The sequence below is a fragment of the Paralichthys olivaceus genome, chromosome 18 (genome assembly GCF_024713975.1).
Source record: "Paralichthys olivaceus isolate ysfri-2021 chromosome 18, ASM2471397v2, whole genome shotgun sequence".
NCBI lineage: Eukaryota > Metazoa > Chordata > Actinopteri > Pleuronectiformes > Paralichthyidae > Paralichthys > Paralichthys olivaceus.
In genome coordinates, this window is record NC_091110.1 from 6199101 (window position 1) to 6221151 (window position 22051).

The window sequence follows — 22051 nt, forward strand, 5'->3', positions numbered from 1 at the left end:
ACATGGTAAATGCACTTTCTTGCCTGAAAAATCACTTGCTTGGATACATAATCCACAGAAGTAATGTGGGCAGTAAACTAGTGAACCCTAAGCACAGTATCAACCTGGAAACATGGGCTGGGAATCGGGTATTTATTGGAAAATAGTTGTGGGCAGGGAATCTGTGTAGGAGCTTGAGAGCCAGGGGTTTGGGGCCGGAAAAGGTGAATTAATAGCAGAAATAGCTTCAGAATTAACCAGATAAACACAAGGCTGGAGCGTAACAACACTAACTGGTCACAGAGAACATGATCTGGAAGACTGGAGGTGGTGGAGCTGAGTATAAGTAGGAGGTTTGATTGTGGAGATTGGATGCAGCTGGTGCACACATGCACACACACACACACACACATACACTTGTGTCTTCAGAGAACCTAACCTTAACCATAACCATAACTTAACCTTAGAACCTGTCTTCATCTTAAAATGTAATGATTTACATTATGGGGACTTGGTGTTTTTCCATGAAACATGAGTAATACCCAGACCTCACACAAACACATGCACACTCACACACACCAGTTACTGAAACCAGATTCTATGGACATGTAACAAGAAGGAAACTTGCTACACTGATACACTTATATATATTATATCAAACCAACGATCATGGTAGTCACCTGTGTGCTTGTCTTATTGTTGGAGATGAAGATTATGATACATGTGGTTGTGATATATTTGTTTGTGTCAATGATGGTGGTGATTTTTGTGGAAAAATGTATGACATGTATCTTCTATTTCCGTGCTTTATGTTTTATATTTATTTATATATATAGATCATTGTGATACGTTCACCTGATGTAGCAACAATGAGCTGGTTTAAAGATTAAACCAAAATATGACTCATAAATGGAATCTGTCGTCACACCTGCTTGCACTTAAGCAAGCCTGCATTCACTTCTGCTTGCACTTTAGCACTAAACTACTAACCCGCAAAAGCTGGAAACTCGCTAGAGGAACTAGGACGTTCTGTAAAAGTATCCTGAAGAAATTAAGGAGATATATCAGATTGAACTGTTAACTCTACATTTGTGTCTACCATTGATATTTATCACCAGCATTTCTGCAGCAAGACTTCCCCTCTCTGCAGTCATTATCACATATACCTCTGGGTGTCCATTAATGAGATGTAAATGTGCAGTTTACCTGCTAAAACTAACCTCCCCCCCGTCAGCTGGTGCTCCGTTAAACCAATTACGTTTCCTGACAACACTGTGAAGTAAGTGCTGATTCATCTCTTCCTGGCAGAGGGGAAGGTGTTCTACAGGGGAATCACAACGGGGATGCAGAGATAAATGCTTGTCTCAGTTTGCAGAACTCAGTGATTTTGTTCTGTAGATGAAAGATTTTTTTGAGAGGCTTTTCAGGAATAAGCTATACCTGAGCTAAGACAGTTGAAGAGGCACAGCTTCACATCCAAGGACTGATTCAACTAAAACTTCTGAATCCGGGTGAAACTGAGGGTGCACTGCTTGCTGGAAAGCTGGTGTTCTAAATGTGGAATGAAACATCTGGGGAAGGATCCAGCTGTTGTGGTTGGGTGTCACATTCAGGTTCTCATCATCAAAAAGAGTGTAAAAACCAAACAGCTGTTTGGAGAACTCAGCAGCCTTCAGTGCCCATGCAGGAAACTCCCGAGAAACCTTGAGAAACATCTGTCCATCCATCTATCCATCTTCCACTCATGTGAGTTCAGGTTGCTGGCCTAGCAGAGTGTCCCAGTCATCCCTCTACTCTGACACGCTTGTGGGATCCTGAGGTGTTCACAGGCCAGATCCTGTCCCTCCAACCAGTTTCTGTCCACCCCTGGGTCTCCTCCTGATTATGCGTTGCCAGTAGACCTCCAACAGAGGGTGCCCCAGAGGCACCTTGTGAGTCATTAGGAGAAACAGGTTTATTAATTAACATGGCTTGTTGTGATAGGACATGTGTGTGAGACATAAATCTGTTTAACATGAACATTATATGAGGATTCACAAATGTTCATGGTATCAGAAACCTTTACTTAGGTGATTTTTTATTAGACCTGTTCAGTTGGATGAGTAGAGAAGTAACCTGATGGTGTGTCGGATCAGAGGAAGAGCCAAGACAATGATGTCAAACACCGGAAGCAGGTGGTGAAAGCTGTTGAAATGACAAAATCTTATAATGTGACTAAGAGCCACTGACCCTCCTGCTCTCAGAGGAGCTGTTTATTCAGATTTCTTAACATCTCGAAATACTCAATTTCAGTAGTTGGTGGTTTTGTGTTTCCACACTAGTTGAATGCGGAGGAAGATCTTTGAGCACCCCCTGTTGGTTGAATTTTATTTTTATATCAAAAGTCCTGATGTTTCTGTTCTATTACAGCACAAACCAAGAAATGTCAACAAAACAAGTTGGTCTAACAATGACTCCCAAATACCTGAACTGACACCAAGACAGCAGAAAAATCTAATACACAATATGTATTTTCAGTAATACTGTAATGTGCCTATGATTTAAATAATCACCAGTTAAAAGAGAGTAAAATTCCTTTTTTTTAAGTGTTCACTTAAATCCTAATTATAAATGCATATACAGCTGCAACATATACTTTACATATTAATGTGTCTTGATTAGGCTGATAATCTCATGACTTCTTTGGTTGTACATGCTCTGCACATGCATATACACTCAAGGTGCTCATTTCCAGCAGAAGTGAACATCTGAATAAGTTAATTCTTCTCCTTTTCACAGAGTAAATCCCATTATTCAGCGTAGGTCATATAGGAACAAATTGTTTAATAGGCCTTTTTCACAGCAGACGTTTTTCATTTGCATAGTGCATTGTCATTCAGTGTGCCTATAGCAGAAATTAAAGAAGCATAATAAGGACTACATAGCTAACTACATAGCAAAAGCACAGATGTTAGTGATCAACAATGACTCTGTTCAGATTAGTTGAGCCAGCATACAAAAAATATTTAAAACTATCAAAAGTCTATGGTTCACTTTGGGAAGTGGTCAGCAGGAAGTTAACATAATTTGATGTAAATAAATGCAAAAAGACACTGTTCATTAAAGGTTTATGCCAAACGTAAAAAGAACAATCACACTCCCTCTTAACAAGGAGTAACTTTTACCAGTTTCACATTTAAGCTTGAAAAAAACACACCCCAACGGTCAAAAGGCCCCTGGAGGGAAAAGGAGCACTTCCTCTTTTTTATAATACGTCCTGATGAGGTCAGCTGATGCAGGTAGTGAGTCAGGTAGTGGGTAAACAGATCAACTTACTTTCCACTTCATTTGTGTAATATTCAACTAAAGTTGTGTAGTTTTTTATTATTCAGTTGTGTTCTGTGTGTATTTCAATGTGTGCCCATACAAGGATGCTGCACCTAAAATCAAACAATTAATTAAGCAAAATATCAGCTAAGTGCGGGGGCCCTCAGGGTCAAAGCACAGCATGTGCCACCACTGCTACAGTATCCAGTTTAAATCCTGGATACGTCTAGAGGCTTGTGTGTTTTCACTGCAAACTTTCTCACAGCCAAGGTCTTCATTTATCACAGCATGAAGAAAACACTTATGTGAGTAATGAAGTTAATTGTGGCTCTGATCAGTGAGCCACACTCAGCTCCAGGGCCCTGGATCTGGTACACCTGAAAAAGAAAAAACACAGCATTTTATTACATACACAAATACATATAAAAAATAAAGATTGTTGTACCTAAACAAAAAAAACATATTTTATTGATTTTGTTATTATTATATTGGTTTTAATGTTTTATGTGTTATTGTTGAAATTATTTTATCTGTGCTCTGCTGCAAACTGAATTTCGACTTGTGGGACAATAAAGCACTAAACTGAACTATAAAGAAAGCATTCAAATTACACATGCACCATCACCTCTTATGACATGTTAGTTATGTTTGAGCATCTTGATCCAAATATTAACTAAATATTTATTCATAAAAAAAAAAACATTATTTCTCTAACATTTATTGCTCCCCATGATGTGTTTGTACACATCTAACCACTAGATGGTGTTGTTGTTGTACTAATACTGGCCATAGCACTGATCATAACCCATCACAGTAAAGATGGTGGCCATGGTGATTACAACTGAGGTGGATGTATCATGTCTAGATCACGTGTTGAGAAATATAAACACAGTACATGGAGGTATCTGACTTAAAAGGCCTTTTTCACAGCAGACACCAGCTGGTGTCACCAATAACATTAACACAGACTCAATGCTGTTTGAGCCATGACAGCAGACACTGTAGCACTGACTTCTTCACATAAACATGTGATATTCCCACTGTGAGAGACCAAAATGTCTACTGTTTGGCATAAATAATATATCTGCAGCTTTCTGAATATTTGCAGCATCTGAGGAATCTACAAAGGAATCTACAAGAGTGGCACTCAGTGGATACCTCGGCCAAGGCCACATGATTGTCTACTTTTTGATAGTATAATGTTTTTTTAAAATCAGCAAGTATGATAACCAAGACTATTTATTTACCTCAACTGAGGTAATAATTGAGTAATGTTTGAAGATACAGCAACTCCTTGCAATGGAACTTAATTAGATGTCCTTGTCCTATCAGGAGAGATTATCAACAGAAACAAGATGGAGTGATACAAGAAGGCAAAGACTCTTTCTTTTAAAGAAGTGCACAGAATATTTACAATATATTAATTCTGGGAATGATGGGTGGCCCATATTCACTTTTAAATAAAAAGGAACAGACAGTAAGAGATCTGTGCTGTTTCACCACCAGCTCTGCTCAACCTTAGATTCTCTTCAGATTCTTGGTGCATGAAGGTTTCTAAACTCTGCACTTTCTAATGCAACATCCTGTGTGCTGAGTGGAACCTTGTGGCTGTTGTGTGTGTTTGTGGGCAAGTGCCAAGTGACTCTACGGTGTGTTTTTGCCTGCATGACCACAGAGACACAGAGAGGGAGGGGAAACATTTCAGTGAAATGTTCTCGAATACATGTGGAGCAAGGGTTTGCCATGAGGGCCCTGGAATGAAATAAAATGATGAAATGAATGAATATTGAATGTTAAAATAATAAATAAGTGAGATTGTGTCTTTTTTTAGATCTCAGCTACCTTTTTGGGAAGTTATATTCCCGAATTTACTTGGGGTGCCAGGTTATTTTGGTCTTTTATTACCTTTCCGATTTATGCCCTTCTGTATTCCAACCAATTGTTCAGTGTTGTGTTGCACAAACCATGTGTTTTCCTGTGCTGAAGAGGACTCTATAAATAAAGTTATTATTATTGATAGATAGAAAGAGAAATGAGGACAAAAAAAGAGAAAGTGGTTGTTTGTGGGTCGGACCCCCTCTGGGGGCTTGCTCAATGAAACATCTGCCACGGGTAGTGACCTTTGAGACCCACCCTCCGCTGCTCTGTGTTCCTGCAGCCAAACTGAGAAAGAGACAGAGCTGAGATATTAGTGAAGACTTTACAGCTCAACCCTGCAGGGACCCACCACCATCACCACCACCATCACCATTATCACCATCACCATCATCATCTAACAACCTTTCCTTTTCCAGCCTGTGCGCGCGCATTAGCAGCTGTCTGGGTTTGAGAGGCGGGTGCGCGCGCCCAGTAGAGCAGCATATAGAGACTCCCCCCGTGTGGAGATTATACCGCAGCTCTTGGCCATCTTGTATCAGACAGGATGAGACTCTGAAGAAACTAAATTAGCTGTGAGCTAAAGAAGAAGAAGAAGTAGGAGAAGAAGAAGCGGGGGTTTGTTTCTTCTCTCCCGCTGACAGACACCGCAGAGGCACAAATCGGGTCCGTGTGCGTGCGTGTGGGTGCGTGGGAACTGAAAACACCTCGTACCTCGAGCTGTGGATTATTCCGGGGACACCGCACTGGAACCATGAGCTGGGGGTCGGAGCTATGGGTGAGTCCTGCACTCGAACCAGACGTGTACGCGGACACGGGTGAAGCTAACGGGCGTGTGTGGAGGACGCAGCGGCTCCATTTTTCTTTTCATTCGCCGCTAAAACGACGGTTTGCTCTGCGCCGCTCTGTGGATGTTCATGTTAGCCGACAGGGGGCTAATTTGTAGCGGTGATAGCCAGAGCGTGTGTGTGTGTTGTGTGTGTTTCTCTAACGTATATGTGTTGATATTCACTTAATATCTGTGTAACATTGCGTTGTTAGCAAGACAGGGGCGTCCAGAAACACACGCAGCTAGCTCCACATCCATTTTACGCCACGCTCTGCACGCAAACGCACACCCCCTCACACCGTGCTGCTCCGGTTGTGTGTTCGTGTTGTGGTGACACTTGTCGTCTGCAAGCGTCTGGGAAACGTGTAACAAGCTGCTGCATCTCACAGGTTGTATCGTCACTGCCATCGGAGGAGGTGGAAAATCCTATGATTTTCATCAATAGCGATATAACAAGTTCAGTACATATCAATATATTGTTTATGACCTGCACAACATGGTGAGGAGACATGGCACCTAATTGGCTTTAATGTTATACCTCAGATATGTAAATATTTCGTTTTTTAGCTGGAGCTTGTCAACAAAGGATGACTTGACGTTTATCGTGATAATTATTGATATTGACTGGAAGGAACTTTTTAAAAATCTTTATTACATGTGTTTCCAAATTGCCCTGTTCTAACATTGAGTTCTCCAACTTCCCTGATTTTACTTCTGTAGTTCAGTACAACCTGTCAATAAACACCATAAGAGAAATTGGACATGTCATTACAGAGATTAAGCGGTGTGAACATTTTGTATCACGAGTATAGTGACCAAAAAGATCACATTTCGGAGTATTTTCATGGTAATGGGGTAATGTTCATACTTATTCAAAATAAAATCAATATAGAAGCGTGTAACACTTTGTCGATTGTTCAACATTAACATTTTAGACGATCAGAAGTCATTCAAGAATATGATAATGCAAAAGACAGCAAATTAGACTTACTGGCTCCAGACTTAAAGACAATTACTTACCGAACTTCAGACAAGTAGCAATAATGATGTCACTGACACTTCCAACTGCTACTTATTAACAATCAAATCTCAATGGTAATTAGTGTAATCAAAGATTGAAATGGTGCAACTAACTGAAACCAGTAACCATTTCCCCCCATCTTTTTAATTTCATTCACACTTGACTATTTGCATTAACAAATGAATCCTCCATAAATATCACAAATCAGGGTCACCACCTTATTAATGTTTGATTTTATTCATCAGGCAACCAGGGCATACCACTGTTTGTGAGCAACACTAGAAGACAAAGCAGGAGCCGAATGACCTTACTGCAATTCATTCCTGTGCTATGATGTCACTTCTTATTTTCTAAACCCAACTTACATTGACATTGTATTAGCTCTTATCAAACCGTTCTGCTGTGTCAGTGGTCATTTCCACTATACTTCCACAAACTGTGAACTGCCGCATGGTAACGGTGAAGATTACAGGAGTGTGTCAAACTATTTTTACGACTTGATAATGAGCGGGTGGGTTGGAATTCCTGCTGTCAGGGTTTTGTTTCAGTGTTCTATGTTGTTATTTTGTTGTGGAAATGATTCGCTGGGAAATCATTCTGCTGTCTGTGTTCTGACAAACAGAGGTGAACAGAGGCACTGGCTTGTTGTTGAAGGATTCACAGCATAGTGACTGAATATGTGTGTACTTGTGTGTCAGTGCAAGTGTGCATGAGTCTATGCGACATGTGTGAGTTACTACATGGAGTTTACATTTCAACCTGCAGGAGGGGACACATTTTTCCATTCTATCTTTTACATGGTTTGTTCAGTTTAATAGATGACCCTATTTATTGACCATCACTGACCCTGCACAGCACCGGATCACACTTCTTTCAGTGTAGAGCACTTGTTTTTTTTTTAAATAAAACTGACATCTTAAGTTAGAGTTCCTTCTCCTCTACCAAGCAGCAAAGGGGTCTGGAGAGTATTGAGTGAGGGATGTGTTTTCCATTCTAAGAAAATTAACAAGGGGGGGGCACTCCCTGAATTCTCCGGTAATTTGCCTGGTCCAAAGTTCACAGACAAAACCACTAGTGCCCCACATTCTTTGCATTTTCCCCAGTGTTGTCAGTGTAGTTTTACTTCTGCAATGCTTGACCGAGAAATTCTGCAGCCCAGGTAGTCATGCAAAGCGAACATGGCCTTGAGGTACTTTACAGGCTTTCATGTGTACCTTGAGTCTGGAAAACGTTGTGTGCAAGTTTTTTTTTTAAAAACAGAGCCTGAGCTTGTGCAGAATAATGTATTACAACCAGATGCTGGCTTTTTTTCCCTTGCAGGTTGAATGGAATCCAGACACTTGTTGCTTTAATCTTAGTTCCCTCTATAGGGCAGAGTGGTTGAGCTGTAACTCTGCAGGTGGCTGTTGCTACTGGAGAATGCACACGGTTTATTTTTTGTTGTCCTAAACAGAAGATCTTAAAATGACATCAGCACTGTGGCAGCACCCTCATTTACATGCAAAAGAAGAGCAGGATGTTGTAGGTTGTGATTAAGTTACTAGGGCTACAACTAAAAACATTAACAAATTAATCTGCCAGTTAATTTATTGATTAATCAATTTATGAAATCAAAAAATTGTTAGCAGTTGATTAATTGTCTGCCCATCAATGGGCTGATTAATGAACTAAGTAATCACAGCAGTAACATTATAACAACATTCAAACAACAGTCATTTTAAAGGCAAGAGCCAATATTTTGGACTTTAAATTTAAACTTTATTTTTACAGTGTTTGTGAATTAGTGAGATACAAAAGTTGAGACGTGTACCATGACAGATAAAAGATGAGGCACAACACGCATCATACATTTTATCATGCTCATCCTGTTCTCTCTGCAAACAGGAAGGTACATTTTTTTCAGTTAGTGAGGTCACAGAGGTTTCTCAATCTCTGAAGCAGGCCACGCTGTGATATTCTTCCCCATAACTGTTTAATAACTTGGGAATCGAAATTTTATTGATGTTGAGTTTGAGCTTAACTGAATCAAATTGACATTGATCAAGTATTTGAGTGGATGAATATTGGTTGGTTAAATGACTGGAAAAGAGAGCTCACATTCACATAAACAAAGGAATAAACAGAAATGAGTGTGGTGGACCTTTATTGTTTAGGCCTTGTGAGTCACCATGAGTAAAGCGCCACATTCAGTTGATGGACTCCAAAAAGTGGAATGCCTTTGGTGAAACATCATCACTGATTACAGTCCTCACTGTTTTCTTAAAGAGAGACTCTGGGGATGTTTGCATGAAAATTATGATCATCACAGTCCCATCATTACCAACATGGCACCAACAGAGGCGGTGTCATTACATTGTAACAGCAGAGTGTTGTTGAGATTCTTCAGAAATGCCACTTCTTTTTGTGCAAGCAGAGGAAAAAGTACCAATGTGCATGTACAGTAAGGACCCATACCCCATCCACATGAGGCTTTTATGAACAAACGCTACCAGGAAGAAGGAAGTTGACTGTGGTGAAACGTCTGACTGTTTCTCTGCGGAACAAGAGTTAGAAAAAAAAGGGAAAACGTTTAAATTAGTATTTTCTAATTAACTATTTAAGGCATTACACACTGAATTTAACCATTCTAAATCGAGCTCAAATGTTTCTAAGGAAGTCTGAAGAAAGGGAGACCGCAACACCTCGGAAGTATTTCTTTTTGGGGCTCGGATGTCAGGGCTTGAACTGACACTGTGAACAGCAGCTCTAGGTGCCACTAACCAGGCCAAACTTGTATTGTGAAAGGAAATCAAACAGACAGGTGGTTGTGCCACACACACGTACACACACACAAAGCAGATCAGATAAAAAGTACAGGTAAAACAATGTGACCACTACACCTATGACACACTGTGAAGGTTTCACTTCTCCCCTGTGTATGTTTTGGGAACTGGGTGTAATCTATATTTGGCAGTTTCCCTAACTCCTCATATATGTAGCATGTAAAACAGAAGTTTCTGCTACACAAATTACTAATGAGGCAACATGTACAAGTCTGAAACTCTTCTCAAAGAGCAGCAGCTTAAGGTGAGTTAAACCAGCACTGGGGTCTTCAGAATTGGTGCATGGGTGGTCCCTTCCTGAACCTACTTTGACAGTTAGATGGTGTGTTGCTTTGTTTATTCGGTGTCAGCTGAGGCGTAGATATCTGTCTTACCACCAGGGAGAAATTCACTCGTCTTTATAATTGTCATGTCAATCTGTTGCCCATCAACCCTGATGTAACTGAAAAGGAAAAGTGGTATTGTCTGCAGAGGCCTTTTAAATGTCACTCGTTTTTGTTCTTGTCATTAAGTACTTTGCCAGAGGGGCCACAGACAGAAACCTTCACAACTTTGTGGTCTGTCTTGTTTGCATGGATGTTTAGCCATGCATGCACAGCAGTGAGACGTCAGGGTGGATATCCTGATTTACATTTTTATTCTGCATTTAAAAAAAGTGTTAGACTGATATTTCCTCAGTGCCTGCCACCCCCCCCTCAACCTCATCTCTTGCTGCTCACTTGACATTCAGGCCACTTCCAGAGCTGAAACCCGAGCTAGTTTGTTTCCTTCTGTCAGTGTGTAGGACTCAGGAGGGGGTGAAAGACTGAAACATTTGGCAGACTTCGACAGACCTGTACCCTCTCACCCCCTCCACATTAAATCTTATACTCACTTCCACCGACCTGCTGACTCAGTGAAACTACCCCAAGCCCATTTTCTCCTCACCTCTTTTCTTTGAGCTCCTATGTGACGGTAAAATGGAGATGAATGAATCCACATTAGATCTGAAGGCTCCAGACTGCACCCTGGGGAGTAAAGAAAAGAGATAATGGAGACAGAAAAAGGGGGTAGGTGGTGGGGTATTCAAGCAGAGAAGGGTCACAATGACAGATGTAAGATATGCAGATGAATTGCTATAAAGAAAATCTTTTGTTATGTTAATTGCCAAACTATTTTGATCATCAATTAGTCATTAAACAATTTCCTGAAAGCAAAACACCCATAAATTGATAGTTACAGCTTCCTGAGTGAGAGAGCTTACAGCTTTTTAGTGTGTTAACATTGTAATGATTTGGATTTCTTTGGGTTTTTCAGTGTTGGCCATAAATAAAACAAGATATTTAAAGAGATCTCCTTGCGCGCTTGGATTTGTGACTTGCATATATGCTTATTTTTCTATGTTTTATTCAATGATTAATGTAGATATTCTTTCCAAGTGTAGTCCTCCACTTCCTCCAAACTGAATAGGGCAGGTCAGCTATTTTGTCATCTTCTCTGTGAAAAGGTGACTCATTCCTTCCCGCCACAGACTACTGGAGCCTCTAATTTTTAGTCATGGCCTTTTCTGTTATTTGTATTATCAGCCTCTAATCACTGCTGCAAAATTATAGCTTTGATGGGCCTCAGTCACATGACCACTGAAATTCTGTCACTTAAAGCCATACACACTTCCGTGTTCTGTCAAATTGTCTGTCGTCGTTTGTTTCCCCTAACACAGTATTGAAGTAACAGTAGCATAAAGATGTTACTGCTTTGTTGGCTGTTAAGTTGATATTTAAAGTGGAGAATGCTGCATTTTTTATTCAGTGTGTGCTTTGAAACCTTTTCAAATTGTAGGCAACACAGTGTAGCGTATTATAAAGTAGTGGCAGTGATACCCAAAGTGTCTTGGTTCACATTTGGTGGCTGGCTGTATAGGTCATTAACCCCGCCTCCTCTATGTTAGTGGATTGGACATGCAGACTTGTTCTCAAAGATGTCAGTTATATCACACTTAAGTGTTAATCAAATGTTTTTGTATCCACACAATGTTTGCAATAAGTTTAGTTTTAGCTAGTTGATGAAGTCAAATGTCATGATTGGCAGTTAAGACTGACTTAATGGTTAAGCACATGCATCATTGGAGCTTAATAATGCGGCTCCATCCAGACTCTGGTTCCAAATGATGCAATCGGCCTTTCCTATCCAGGATATTTTGGCTTCATTTCTGGACTGTGGAAGGAAGTGGAGATACATCATCCATCTTTATACAGTCTATGATATTATACTACAGAAAAAACAATGCTTGATGAAAAAAACACATACTAATGAAATGTGTTTTAGTTGCATTTAAGTTTATTTATTAAAGAAAAAGAAATATATATGAATTGTTTTTCAAACATTCTAATATCTACTTAAATTAAGTCACAAATGAGCAGGAAACATTCCAGAGAGTGAAAGGAAATAATAAAAGTTGTTATGCCTGAATGTAATCAGAATTTTGATTTTCTTTTATCTGTGCAGACATTTCCTCTAGACAGCAAATATATATGACAGCTCAGTCTTTGATACAGCTATCTAGCAAACACATCCACCGCAAGTGTGTGTGCCAAAGTGCTAAAGATACTAGTCTAAACTTTATTGCCTCTGTTATTTCAGTTCTCCATCCGTCATCTTTTGTGATCATGCAGTGAGGGAAAGTTTCTTAGGCCAAGAAACACTTAGGTTTGCTGCCTTTGTCACAGTAATGGTCTGTTGTTTTGCTTCCTACAAATATACCAGATGTGGTCAACAGACACCGTCTGTGTTAAGAATTTCAGTCATTACTTTATGGCTGCATGATGTGAAATGAGTCAAAGCCACCTTAAAAACTTGCTCATGCAGCCATGCTTTTACCACATTTCATATCATTTTTTCCACTGCTTGAAAATATGAACTGCCAAAGAGTGGTCATGTATTTACTCCAGCCTCCCTCATACGTCACGCTGACTCACTTGCCTCCCCCAGGCTCTCTGAGACAGATGTTCATTGATACACATTTATTGCGATATAGGATGCAATACCTACTCAATAAACTGTATGTTCGCTTACAAATCACTGGTTGCTATACAAGTGTATTAAACACAATGAATTTTTTGAGTTGACTAACCTTCTTTTTGACATTTAGGTAGCTCCATCTTTACTCATATCCTGAGATGAGGCGTGTCAGGGTGAAATCTCAAGTCCTCTGAGGCCTCCTTGCCTTCAAAATAGGATTGTAAAGATTCTAGCAATAGTATACATTTTTTTTGTTGTCTTCAATGGAGAATAGAGCTGTGGCCTCCCAGGTCCTTGCAGGTCAAAGTGTTCAGTAGAATAAAAGCAGCCAAGGAACTCAAACAGCAAACTGTGTGGTGTAAGAGGTGGAGATCCGATATTATATTTTAATCTCTCGAGCTAAACTCCCAGGAATTAAACATGTGTTCTTATTCTACAAAATTATTTCATTGAGTTCATTATTTTGGATTAAATGTGAGAGAGAGTGAGACAGTGTTGACTGTAGATCACATGAATCATCCATAGAGAAGACCGTGACATTTCAGTTCAGCCTTCATGGTCTCGAAGTCCCCCTCATTCAAGGGCTGTGGAAACAGCGCCTTCTTAAGGCAGCCCCTGAATTAGGACACAGCTAAATAGAAATGCAATACATGGTTGGCACATCGGCCACCTATTGCAGTATGTACTGTATGACTTCATCTTCGGGCAAGTGATTTGACTCTTATCATTTGAAGCTAAGTCATTAAGCTGTAGCTTGTGGGTAAGGGGTCATTACAGGAAGAGAAGCCACTGACGGAAAAAGCATCAGACAGATCTATTTATGATGCAAAACTGTGAGCAAGATACATAGCTCGGGTCGGTGTATGTGTACAACACAACTATGTTTAATCTGGTCTCTCATTTACTAATATCATGTTTACATATACACTTAATTTTAAACTAGTCCTGTTTGAATGTTTTTTTTTCAAAATTCGTCAAGATCCATTAAAGCTTTGATTACATTTATAGACTGACATGTATAATACACATATACACTGACACATAGTGGTTAAACTTGTAATATCCATGTAATATTATCATTCTGATGGACTGGCCTATCACAGACAAATCTGGATTGCTTCCAACTCATTAAAAAAATAACCAAGGATGGCTTTCACTTGAAGTCAAACACACTATAATGGAGCAATTTCGAATAAAGAGTCACTGCAGTTCTCTCATATTGTGCAAAGATTTCCTTGATTTCAGAGAAAATGTTACATAAGAATTAAAGAGCTTTATCCTTCAAAATGAACAAACGCAAGCAGCTCAACAGGAACAATGGCTAATGTGTGCTTGCTGGCCGAGCAGGATTAATCCACCTAACAGCCTATTGGGCGGTGAAGGCAGTTACAAGGGAGCTGTAGTAATCAGATTAATAATGGCGTCATTTAATCAGGTTCTGTCCTGGTTAAATGATTTCTGTTGTTCCCTCTCATTACACCTTGGGTTGTGCCTGGAGTCTGTGTGCTACGAATGATGAACATTTTCTTGGAGTGAGGCTATATGATGTGTTTAGATCCAGTATTTTTGACCAAGACTTATTCCCTTGTGTGATATCCCACTGAGATGGATTAACTTCACTGTGGACTTTGTTTTTTCTACTTTGACAAACATGACCATGTTGCGCAGAAAGAGTGAGTTTTTTGTTTTCCTGGAAAGCGTTCGTTTTATGAAATCAGAAAATGAAGAGCAAAAGGAAGAGGACCAGCTGAGCCCTTGCGAAGAGTATCTGCAGGTGCTACTGCAGATGAAAATGATCAGTGCTGTAAGTGAGCAGAGAAGTTATTCTTTCCATTTAAACACAGTATCATAAGTCAAGCAAGAGCAACAAAGGCTCTGTGCCAGTGACTCAATGTCTGTAGTATGTAGGGGTACAATGGTACATCATGACAAGAAGTGAGTTTCCCTTTCCATTTGTAAAATCAAGAACTTGTTGCACACTTGCTCATTCATTTTACAAGGGGCAGAGCCGAAAGAAATGCTGCAGTTAAAGTCTCTTTTTGAAGTAAAGTGAAAGAGTTGAGCACTCTTCCCGTCACAGTGACTCACAACCGAGAGGTGGCAGTTTCATGTCACGTAACCACCATAAGAACGTTTGATAAAGTGAAGTAATGACTCGCACGTGGTCACTGCTCACAACTCTTGCATGACACGGACAGAGGTACAGGGAGTTAAATACCAACTGGGACATGTACTGGCAGGCCCAGACTAGAAACATTTTAAGGACACAAGAGTGCGATATGCGTGTGTGCATATACCAACACGCATTCTTAGATTTCAGACAGGCAGCGGCGTTGTTTCTATAAATATCTACATGGCATGCAAACAAGAGCCTTTACACCTAAGGTCACCCACCGCCCCAAACAGCTGTTCATATTTTGGAGAAAGTTTGTGAGTCTGTACATGTGCATGTGGCATTTGCCTGCAAGTGGACGTGTGCACGTTTAGTTCTTTCAGAGCACATCACCTAACAGCAGTCAATTGGTGGCTGACCCTTAATAGTGTTGGTAAAAATGTGTCAGCTCAGTTAATAAAGTTTGGCTTGTATTTAGCAATATTGCAGTCCTTAATTAGCATACAGAAACAAAAAAAATGTTGCAAACAAATGAGATTGAGTACACTCTGCTGGAAAATAACACACTTGCATCAAGATATATAGGGTGAGTGTACAAATAAGTCATAGTCAACCTTTAATAACCTGAATAGAACAAGCTGTAGGCAGCTATTCAAGCACATCATCATTGTCAGTCTTTGTTTATGTGTGTGCACATGCGTTTGTGACCACTGTCTCTTTTCCTGTGACTCATCTCCGACACATGGGTTACACCGGGCTATGGCATCCTTGTTCTGCGCCATCTTTCTCTGACAAAGCCTGTTGTGTGTCCAAGAGAGGGCTTGGCATCGCCCCCAAATATTTGTTCTTGCTGCTTAACACCCACTGTTGCAAGATACAGTGAAGTGGCGCATTGACCAACTCAAGGACAACAGTATTTTTCAGTTGTTCTGCTTTATTGAACACAGAGCATTAGGCATTTTCCACCTCTTTGCTTTATTCGTCACAGGAGAACTAGTTTCTTCTGGAATGATTGGGCTATTTATTAGTATCTGAATTGGCTTTTCTCACCTTTCTCATTCCTAAAGCAGTTGTGGGATTGTCAGCAAACCAGATGGCTAAAATAAGTAATTTATGCTGTCGCACAAATTCCTACACACAAGAGAATACAAAAATCAGTGAATATTCTCAGTCATTCAGGTCATGGTGCCTTCAGGAGTTGTACAAACATATAGGGAACAGGACTTGCTTGTGTTTCTTTCAGAAGAAGTAGAGAATATAAAAACTATACTAAAACCAGGCTTGAATATGAGGCAATCAGTGCTTACACCTTTCCTTTATCTCAAATGCTTAAGTACATGTTCTGTGTGGGGGCTCAATCCACTGAAAAGAAGTCAAGCTCAGTTGGAGGGATTTGAGTTCTTCTTCTGAGTTTGCCAGGGTTCAGATGTTTTTCAGCACAAGCACACCCCCTCCAAAACTTGCCAACTGTCCTTGCTCAACACATTGAGAAAGAAAAAGACAAAAGCATCTATAGGCCTTTTCGCTCCATTGTCCTCCCTCTGGCAGAACATCTGTCCCCTCAGCCTCTGTGGATTAACCCCTACTCTGGCGTGACGTCTACTTTTCTTCATCTCAACGTGTTACCTGTCAAGAGCTAGATCTCATTGTCACCACTGATAAGATCTGAAAGCTTTAAGCTAAGTTTGAAAAGTGATAATTCTCATTTTTATTCGGTTCACAGTGATCTCAGTAACATTTACATGGGCATGCAAATGCCATGTAAATTATGTGTTGGTGTTCAAGCAGTAACTATGTCACGTCTGTACTCTTGTTCAGTCAGGCACACAATGCAAAAATGTTTAATAATAATAATAATAAATTCTAATACATATCTGAGAAAAGAAAAAATATCAAATATCTGAAAACATACTGACATTCTTTTTTAGGTGGCAGGCATCCTAATGATGGAATAAATTTAAGTTGAAGTATGTTTGAATGGTTTTTTGTTTTAATGGTTCATACATGTGGGTGGGCAGCATGGCTGTCTGCATTAACATATTTATGAAGAAATTAGTGGGCAATTTCTTTTTCCTGTAACCTGTATATTCCTTGCAGCTGACCAATGAAACAGCTAATTATTTTCTCTCTTCTGGTGTTTCTAATGGTGTATTGATTTTTGCTGTGATCACCAGAGCAGCAAACCAACCTTGCAGAGGTGGTAAAGCTGCAATAAAACAAGAAATGTCCCCTGGAGCATTTGTTCAGAGGTTTTAAAACAACACAGTCCTGTTTAAAGTCATCTTATGACTTTTCTTAATCAAGCAAAACAGTCTGTTTTTGAAGGTCGTTATCTTTTCTTGTATGTCTTGAAAAGATGATTTTATCTTGTGTTTTATTTCCTAATCCCAATTCCTGCTAACTGTGAAGGACCGTTATTACTCTATACTGCCCTCTGTGGTAGAAAAGAGAACAGAACGTTTGAAAAACTGGAACTAAGATATGTACTGGATTTGTGGTCAAGCGTCACTATATTTTTCTGAGAGTGAAAATTACACAGATTGCTAAAGCACATGTGTATTTTATTATCTCCATCATGTTAGATAAGCTATAAATTAAGGGAAAGTTAGAAGTATTTTATTTTACTTTTATTAATTTACATTTGTCAACATAGAATAGTTTATTATACATTTGTAACAGCCAGGAATAATCTATTAGCATTAGGCTGTACAATTTTACTAACTCTTAAATCAGACTGATTTAAATATTAAAGATGTATTCCTAAAGATACATATAATGACCATTCATTGATTATTAACTGTAGCTGTTGTGGGGCATATATGACCAAGACATGGAAATCTCATGAGACCATGCTTGTCTGCTCCAGTCTCATCTCTGTCTTGTTCTATTCCATTTGTGTTAAACAGAGAGAAAAGAGAAGCCCCCTGTTGTAGGGATAGAGGTCAATGGGCCCTATGGTATGTCTCTGATCTGGAATGGTAGCTAAATAATGTGCATTAGTTCAGATTAACGGGCAGTCCAATACATTAAACTTGCACCATAATCCCCATCAGCAGTTGGGAAGGGTTGGAGGTCAGGATGCTGATCCTTCAACAAACGTGTATTTGTGTTTTGTTTATACGGCACATGAGCAACCTATATTTATGTTCACTAACTGTAAGGTTACATGTCTCCTTTGTACTCAGTTTGAGCCTGCTTCCCATTTCCTGGATCGTAAAAAATATTTTGCTAAGTAGTTATATTTATTTTCCTTCATGTACTACCACAATAGTACGCTCATCACAGTGAGTGGGATTGTATCCTGAAATAACAAGCAGAGTGGGGCTGGTCTGTCCCCTGATGGGATCCCCCGCTCATTCCCTCCTGCAGAAACAAGGTCAGGTGTCAGGAGGCCCCAGATGACAGAGTGGAAGTAAGAGCAGGAGCAGGAATTATTAGTCTTTGGTAACAGGCCCATAAGGAAGGGGGGTCACAAAAACCTATGTGCAGGTTTGACTTTTTGACTGTATAATTTGCAGACAGTGCAAACATGTTAACGTGATAAATTGGAAAAGGGATTCATTTTACACACTTTTTGAAATTGATCTTTTCCCTCTGAGAATATTTTTATAAAAGAGAATAGTCACATCTGTCCTTGGCATCCTGCTTCTCAAGAAACAGAAAACTGAAGATAAATTAAATGAATGGAAAACTATGTAGCTCAGCCTCTGTGTTTATAGTTAACAGGATCATGGTACATTTAGCAATGTTGAGAAGCTGCATCATAACATTTCAATACAGTTCATGTTTTTTATTTATATTTCCCTTCATTTGAATCTTTCATCATCACTTTCGTAATTTCGGTCTAGCATTTCTGTTTTTCAGGGCTGCAATTTATTCTTTTCAGTTTCAATTAATCTGCACTTTATCTTATCATTAAACAATACATATTTAACAATGATACAAACTAGATACAACCATAAACAGAAACCACAGTTAAATTCACTGGAGCCATATTTTTATTTGCATCTGTAGCACATTGCACACACTCATAAATATCAGTCCCTTCTCATCCAGATCCATCAATTAGTCTTAATGAAAATGTAGTAAAACACCATATCTTGCAATGTTAAAATAATTCCTGTATCTGCCCCAAAATATTATTTCTTGGCCCATGTCCCATCCTTACACCAAGTTTCATGATAATCTATTTATTTATTTTTTGGAGGTAATCATTGCTAATTGTTTCATTTCTGAATTTTCTAGCTTTTGTCCTCTCTGTCTTGAATTCCAACCATTTACTTATAGATTTGTGATCTGCTCTCAAAATGTATAAATTGTATGGGGAAAGGTCCTTTACAAGCTAGAGTGGCTCAGACGAGACGACTTTACTGTGTCTGACACAGTTTTGTCTTCTCTGATATAGCCCTCCCTCTGATACATCATTTATTAATCTGCTCTCTCTCTTGTTGCTGGGGAACATCTGTGTGTGGTGGATTTTCCATTTTACTCTTGTACCTGCCTTCTCTGTCCCATCCGACATCAGCAAAGATTCATGGGCTCCGTGACTCATCATGTTACAGATCATAACCTTTATGGTGTTGTCTCATTTCATCAATATATATATATACTGTATGTTTATCACATTTAAAATACAACAAAGGCAGCGACAGAGTTCATGAGGCCCCAGCAGAATAGGCTATCCCCCCTCCAAATCTAATCCCCTCCCATGTAATCCCGCCTCTTCTGTCCTTTCAAGCCCCCCCTCTCTGTTTTTCTGCTCGCTCTCTCTCCCATACTGTCCTCCTCTCCCATCCCACTTATTCCACCTTACGCCTGATGGAGCATTAAGCCTGAATGCTGTGGGCAGCCGCGGCCTCAGATTCAGAGTGGTGTGTGTGTGTTTGAGAGAGTGAAGCTGTGCTGCATCGGTTCCTCCCTTGCTCTCTTCTTCCTTCTTCCAGACATTTGGGAAAATACTTGCTGCCTCTGTACAGTTTCTTTGTTAGCTAGTGGGAGAGGGGTCAGCGGACATTGTTCCCAACCCACTCTCACTAAACTGCACTTGCTCCACTTTGGGTACCTGGGAAACGTGGATGCCTTCTTTACCCTAACCTCAGCCCTTTGTTCTGGAAGAAGACGAGTTGAATGGACTTTTACTAGATTTGGATGTTTCCAAAGGGTCCACATCCCACACGCTGGATAAGATGGTGCCACTGCAAAAAAGGGTAATCTGAGTTATTTGTGCGGAGGAGCGTGTGTGTGTGTGAGGGGAGGATTTCATGTGCATGATGTGGCTGCAGTGACGTGTTTGAGCATTTTCCTCCCAGAGCAATTGTAGTTTGGTGATTATGAAGTAAATGCTGTTTGATGAATTTAATTGGCACATGGTGTCTGAGACTGAGCATGCTCCTGAGAATTAAAGGGGAAGAGGTGCTTGTTGAAGAAGAGAGAAAAAACAAGAAATCGACGTGTGATAGCAGAGAAACAGAAAAACATCAAAGAGGCATAGGAGGGGCCTGTGTACTTCAGTAAAATTGTCTTAATTGTTTGGTTTTATCTTGTCATTCTCCTGTTGAGTGGCTTGTTGATGAGTGATTGCTCATTGAAACTGACTAACAATGCAGACTGGGACCCCCCCTCCCCACTCAAAGCACTCCCTATTGTTTTTCTTGAGTGCTTCATTTGGAAGTTGTGAATTGAGTTTCAAAGGTGTAAAAGAGATCTTACACTTCATATGCTGACCATACGACAGATTTTTATATTGTGTTCAGCATGCTCTTATTTTAACCCTCCTCTAAAAAAGACATAGGTATGAATAAAGTGCTGCAGTACTGAGTAGGCTATCTTGAACGTTTTTCGCCACAACCACTTCCTCTGCATTGGATACGAAAGCAGAGATGTGACAGTGTACATCACACGATCTGCTAAGACTATCAGTTGAAACCGGTTTCCAGTGTCATGCAAGAAGAACTATTAGCTTAGAAAGAATCCAGACATGGTAGAAGAAAGGATGGGGGACTGTTGGAGCCAAACCAAGGTCGTTCTGTTTTTTGGTTCATCTCTATAAATTATACCAACACTGTCGTAAGACGATTGTTAAAAGTAACCATATAATTTTCAGTAAATCTTTACTGTGTGTGTGTGTGTGTGTGTGTGTGTGTGTGTGTGTGTGTGTGTGTGTGTGTGATGTAATAGATATTCCAGGTGAAACGCTGTCTTTTCTGAACTGATGAAATTCAAAACATGACCTCAGCCAACTAGTGGTTCATTTTTTCCTCACATGTCATGAGCGGATCATGAATAATGAGTTCAGCCTGAACAGCTGTATTTGGTTATCAGAAGTGTAGACTCTTAGTGTCTGATTTTAGGCTCGTCAGTGTTTCCCACAGAATTAGATTCTACTGGTGCTGATCAGTGCTGCAGGGGGATATTGCATATTGTGCATCTTTTAATGTAATACCAGAGAAAGCTTTCTTCTTTTTCTTTGGCAGACCTCACAACAGATTAAGGAACTCTGTTGTCACATCAGTTTTTTTTATAGTCATCACATTTCCAGTGGACGGGGTCATTCATGGGCCAAAGTCGCCAAAGTTGAAAGTGTTAAATGTCTGAACTGCAGCCAAGAGAGTGGGCCAGATGCTTTTGTCTGTTCAGTGACTGAGAATAAACACACTGACTGACATATGTGTGCATGCCTGACTAGTTTGGTTGAGAGGAGTCCTATGAACAATATTTCCATAACAAATGAGGCACAAAGCTGGAGTTTAATTTTCAGACATCATCTTAAATACTCAAATACCTTGATTAATTGTATTTGATGTAAATTGGAATGGACTACATGCAATAGGTCATACAATGCTATGCATCATCCTCATCAAGTTGATTAAATCTTTTGATATTCGCTTTCTGAAATGTAAATAATGATTAATGCCTTTGTACTTGAATGATTTAATCATTACATCGTCTTCTTCTTTTCTACAGGATCAGTTTGACAACTTGGAGAAGCACACACAGTGGGGGATCGAATTTGTGGAGAAGTACACAAAATTTGTCAAGGAGAGATCAGAGATCGAAACCAACTATGCAAAACAAATTAGGTGAGTGCTAAAGCCTGATATTTGGGGTTG

The 22051-nt window shown here is 39.7% G+C and overlaps 1 protein-coding gene across 33 annotated transcripts in view; it reads left to right on the plus strand.

The window, feature by feature from the left end:
• Positions 1 to 5452: 5452 nt before the first annotated feature.
• Positions 5453 to 22051, plus strand: part of fnbp1b (formin binding protein 1b) — a 59565-nt gene continuing 42966 nt past the window's right edge. For 5 of the 33 annotated variants that reach the window (XM_069513190.1, XM_069513172.1, XM_069513175.1 and 2 more), the window contains exons 1-2: positions 5453 to 5938; positions 21906 to 22021. In XM_069513190.1, the coding sequence (XP_069369291.1) occupies positions 5915 to 5938; positions 21906 to 22021 (140 nt within the window). In that variant the 5' untranslated portion in view covers positions 5453 to 5914. Of the gene's footprint in view, positions 5939 to 9990; positions 10077 to 14322; positions 14634 to 19744; positions 20150 to 20805; positions 20962 to 21905; positions 22022 to 22051 lie in introns of those variants that run through there. The other 28 variants (XM_069513182.1, XM_069513160.1, XM_069513165.1 and 25 more) reach the window with 15 other exon arrangements.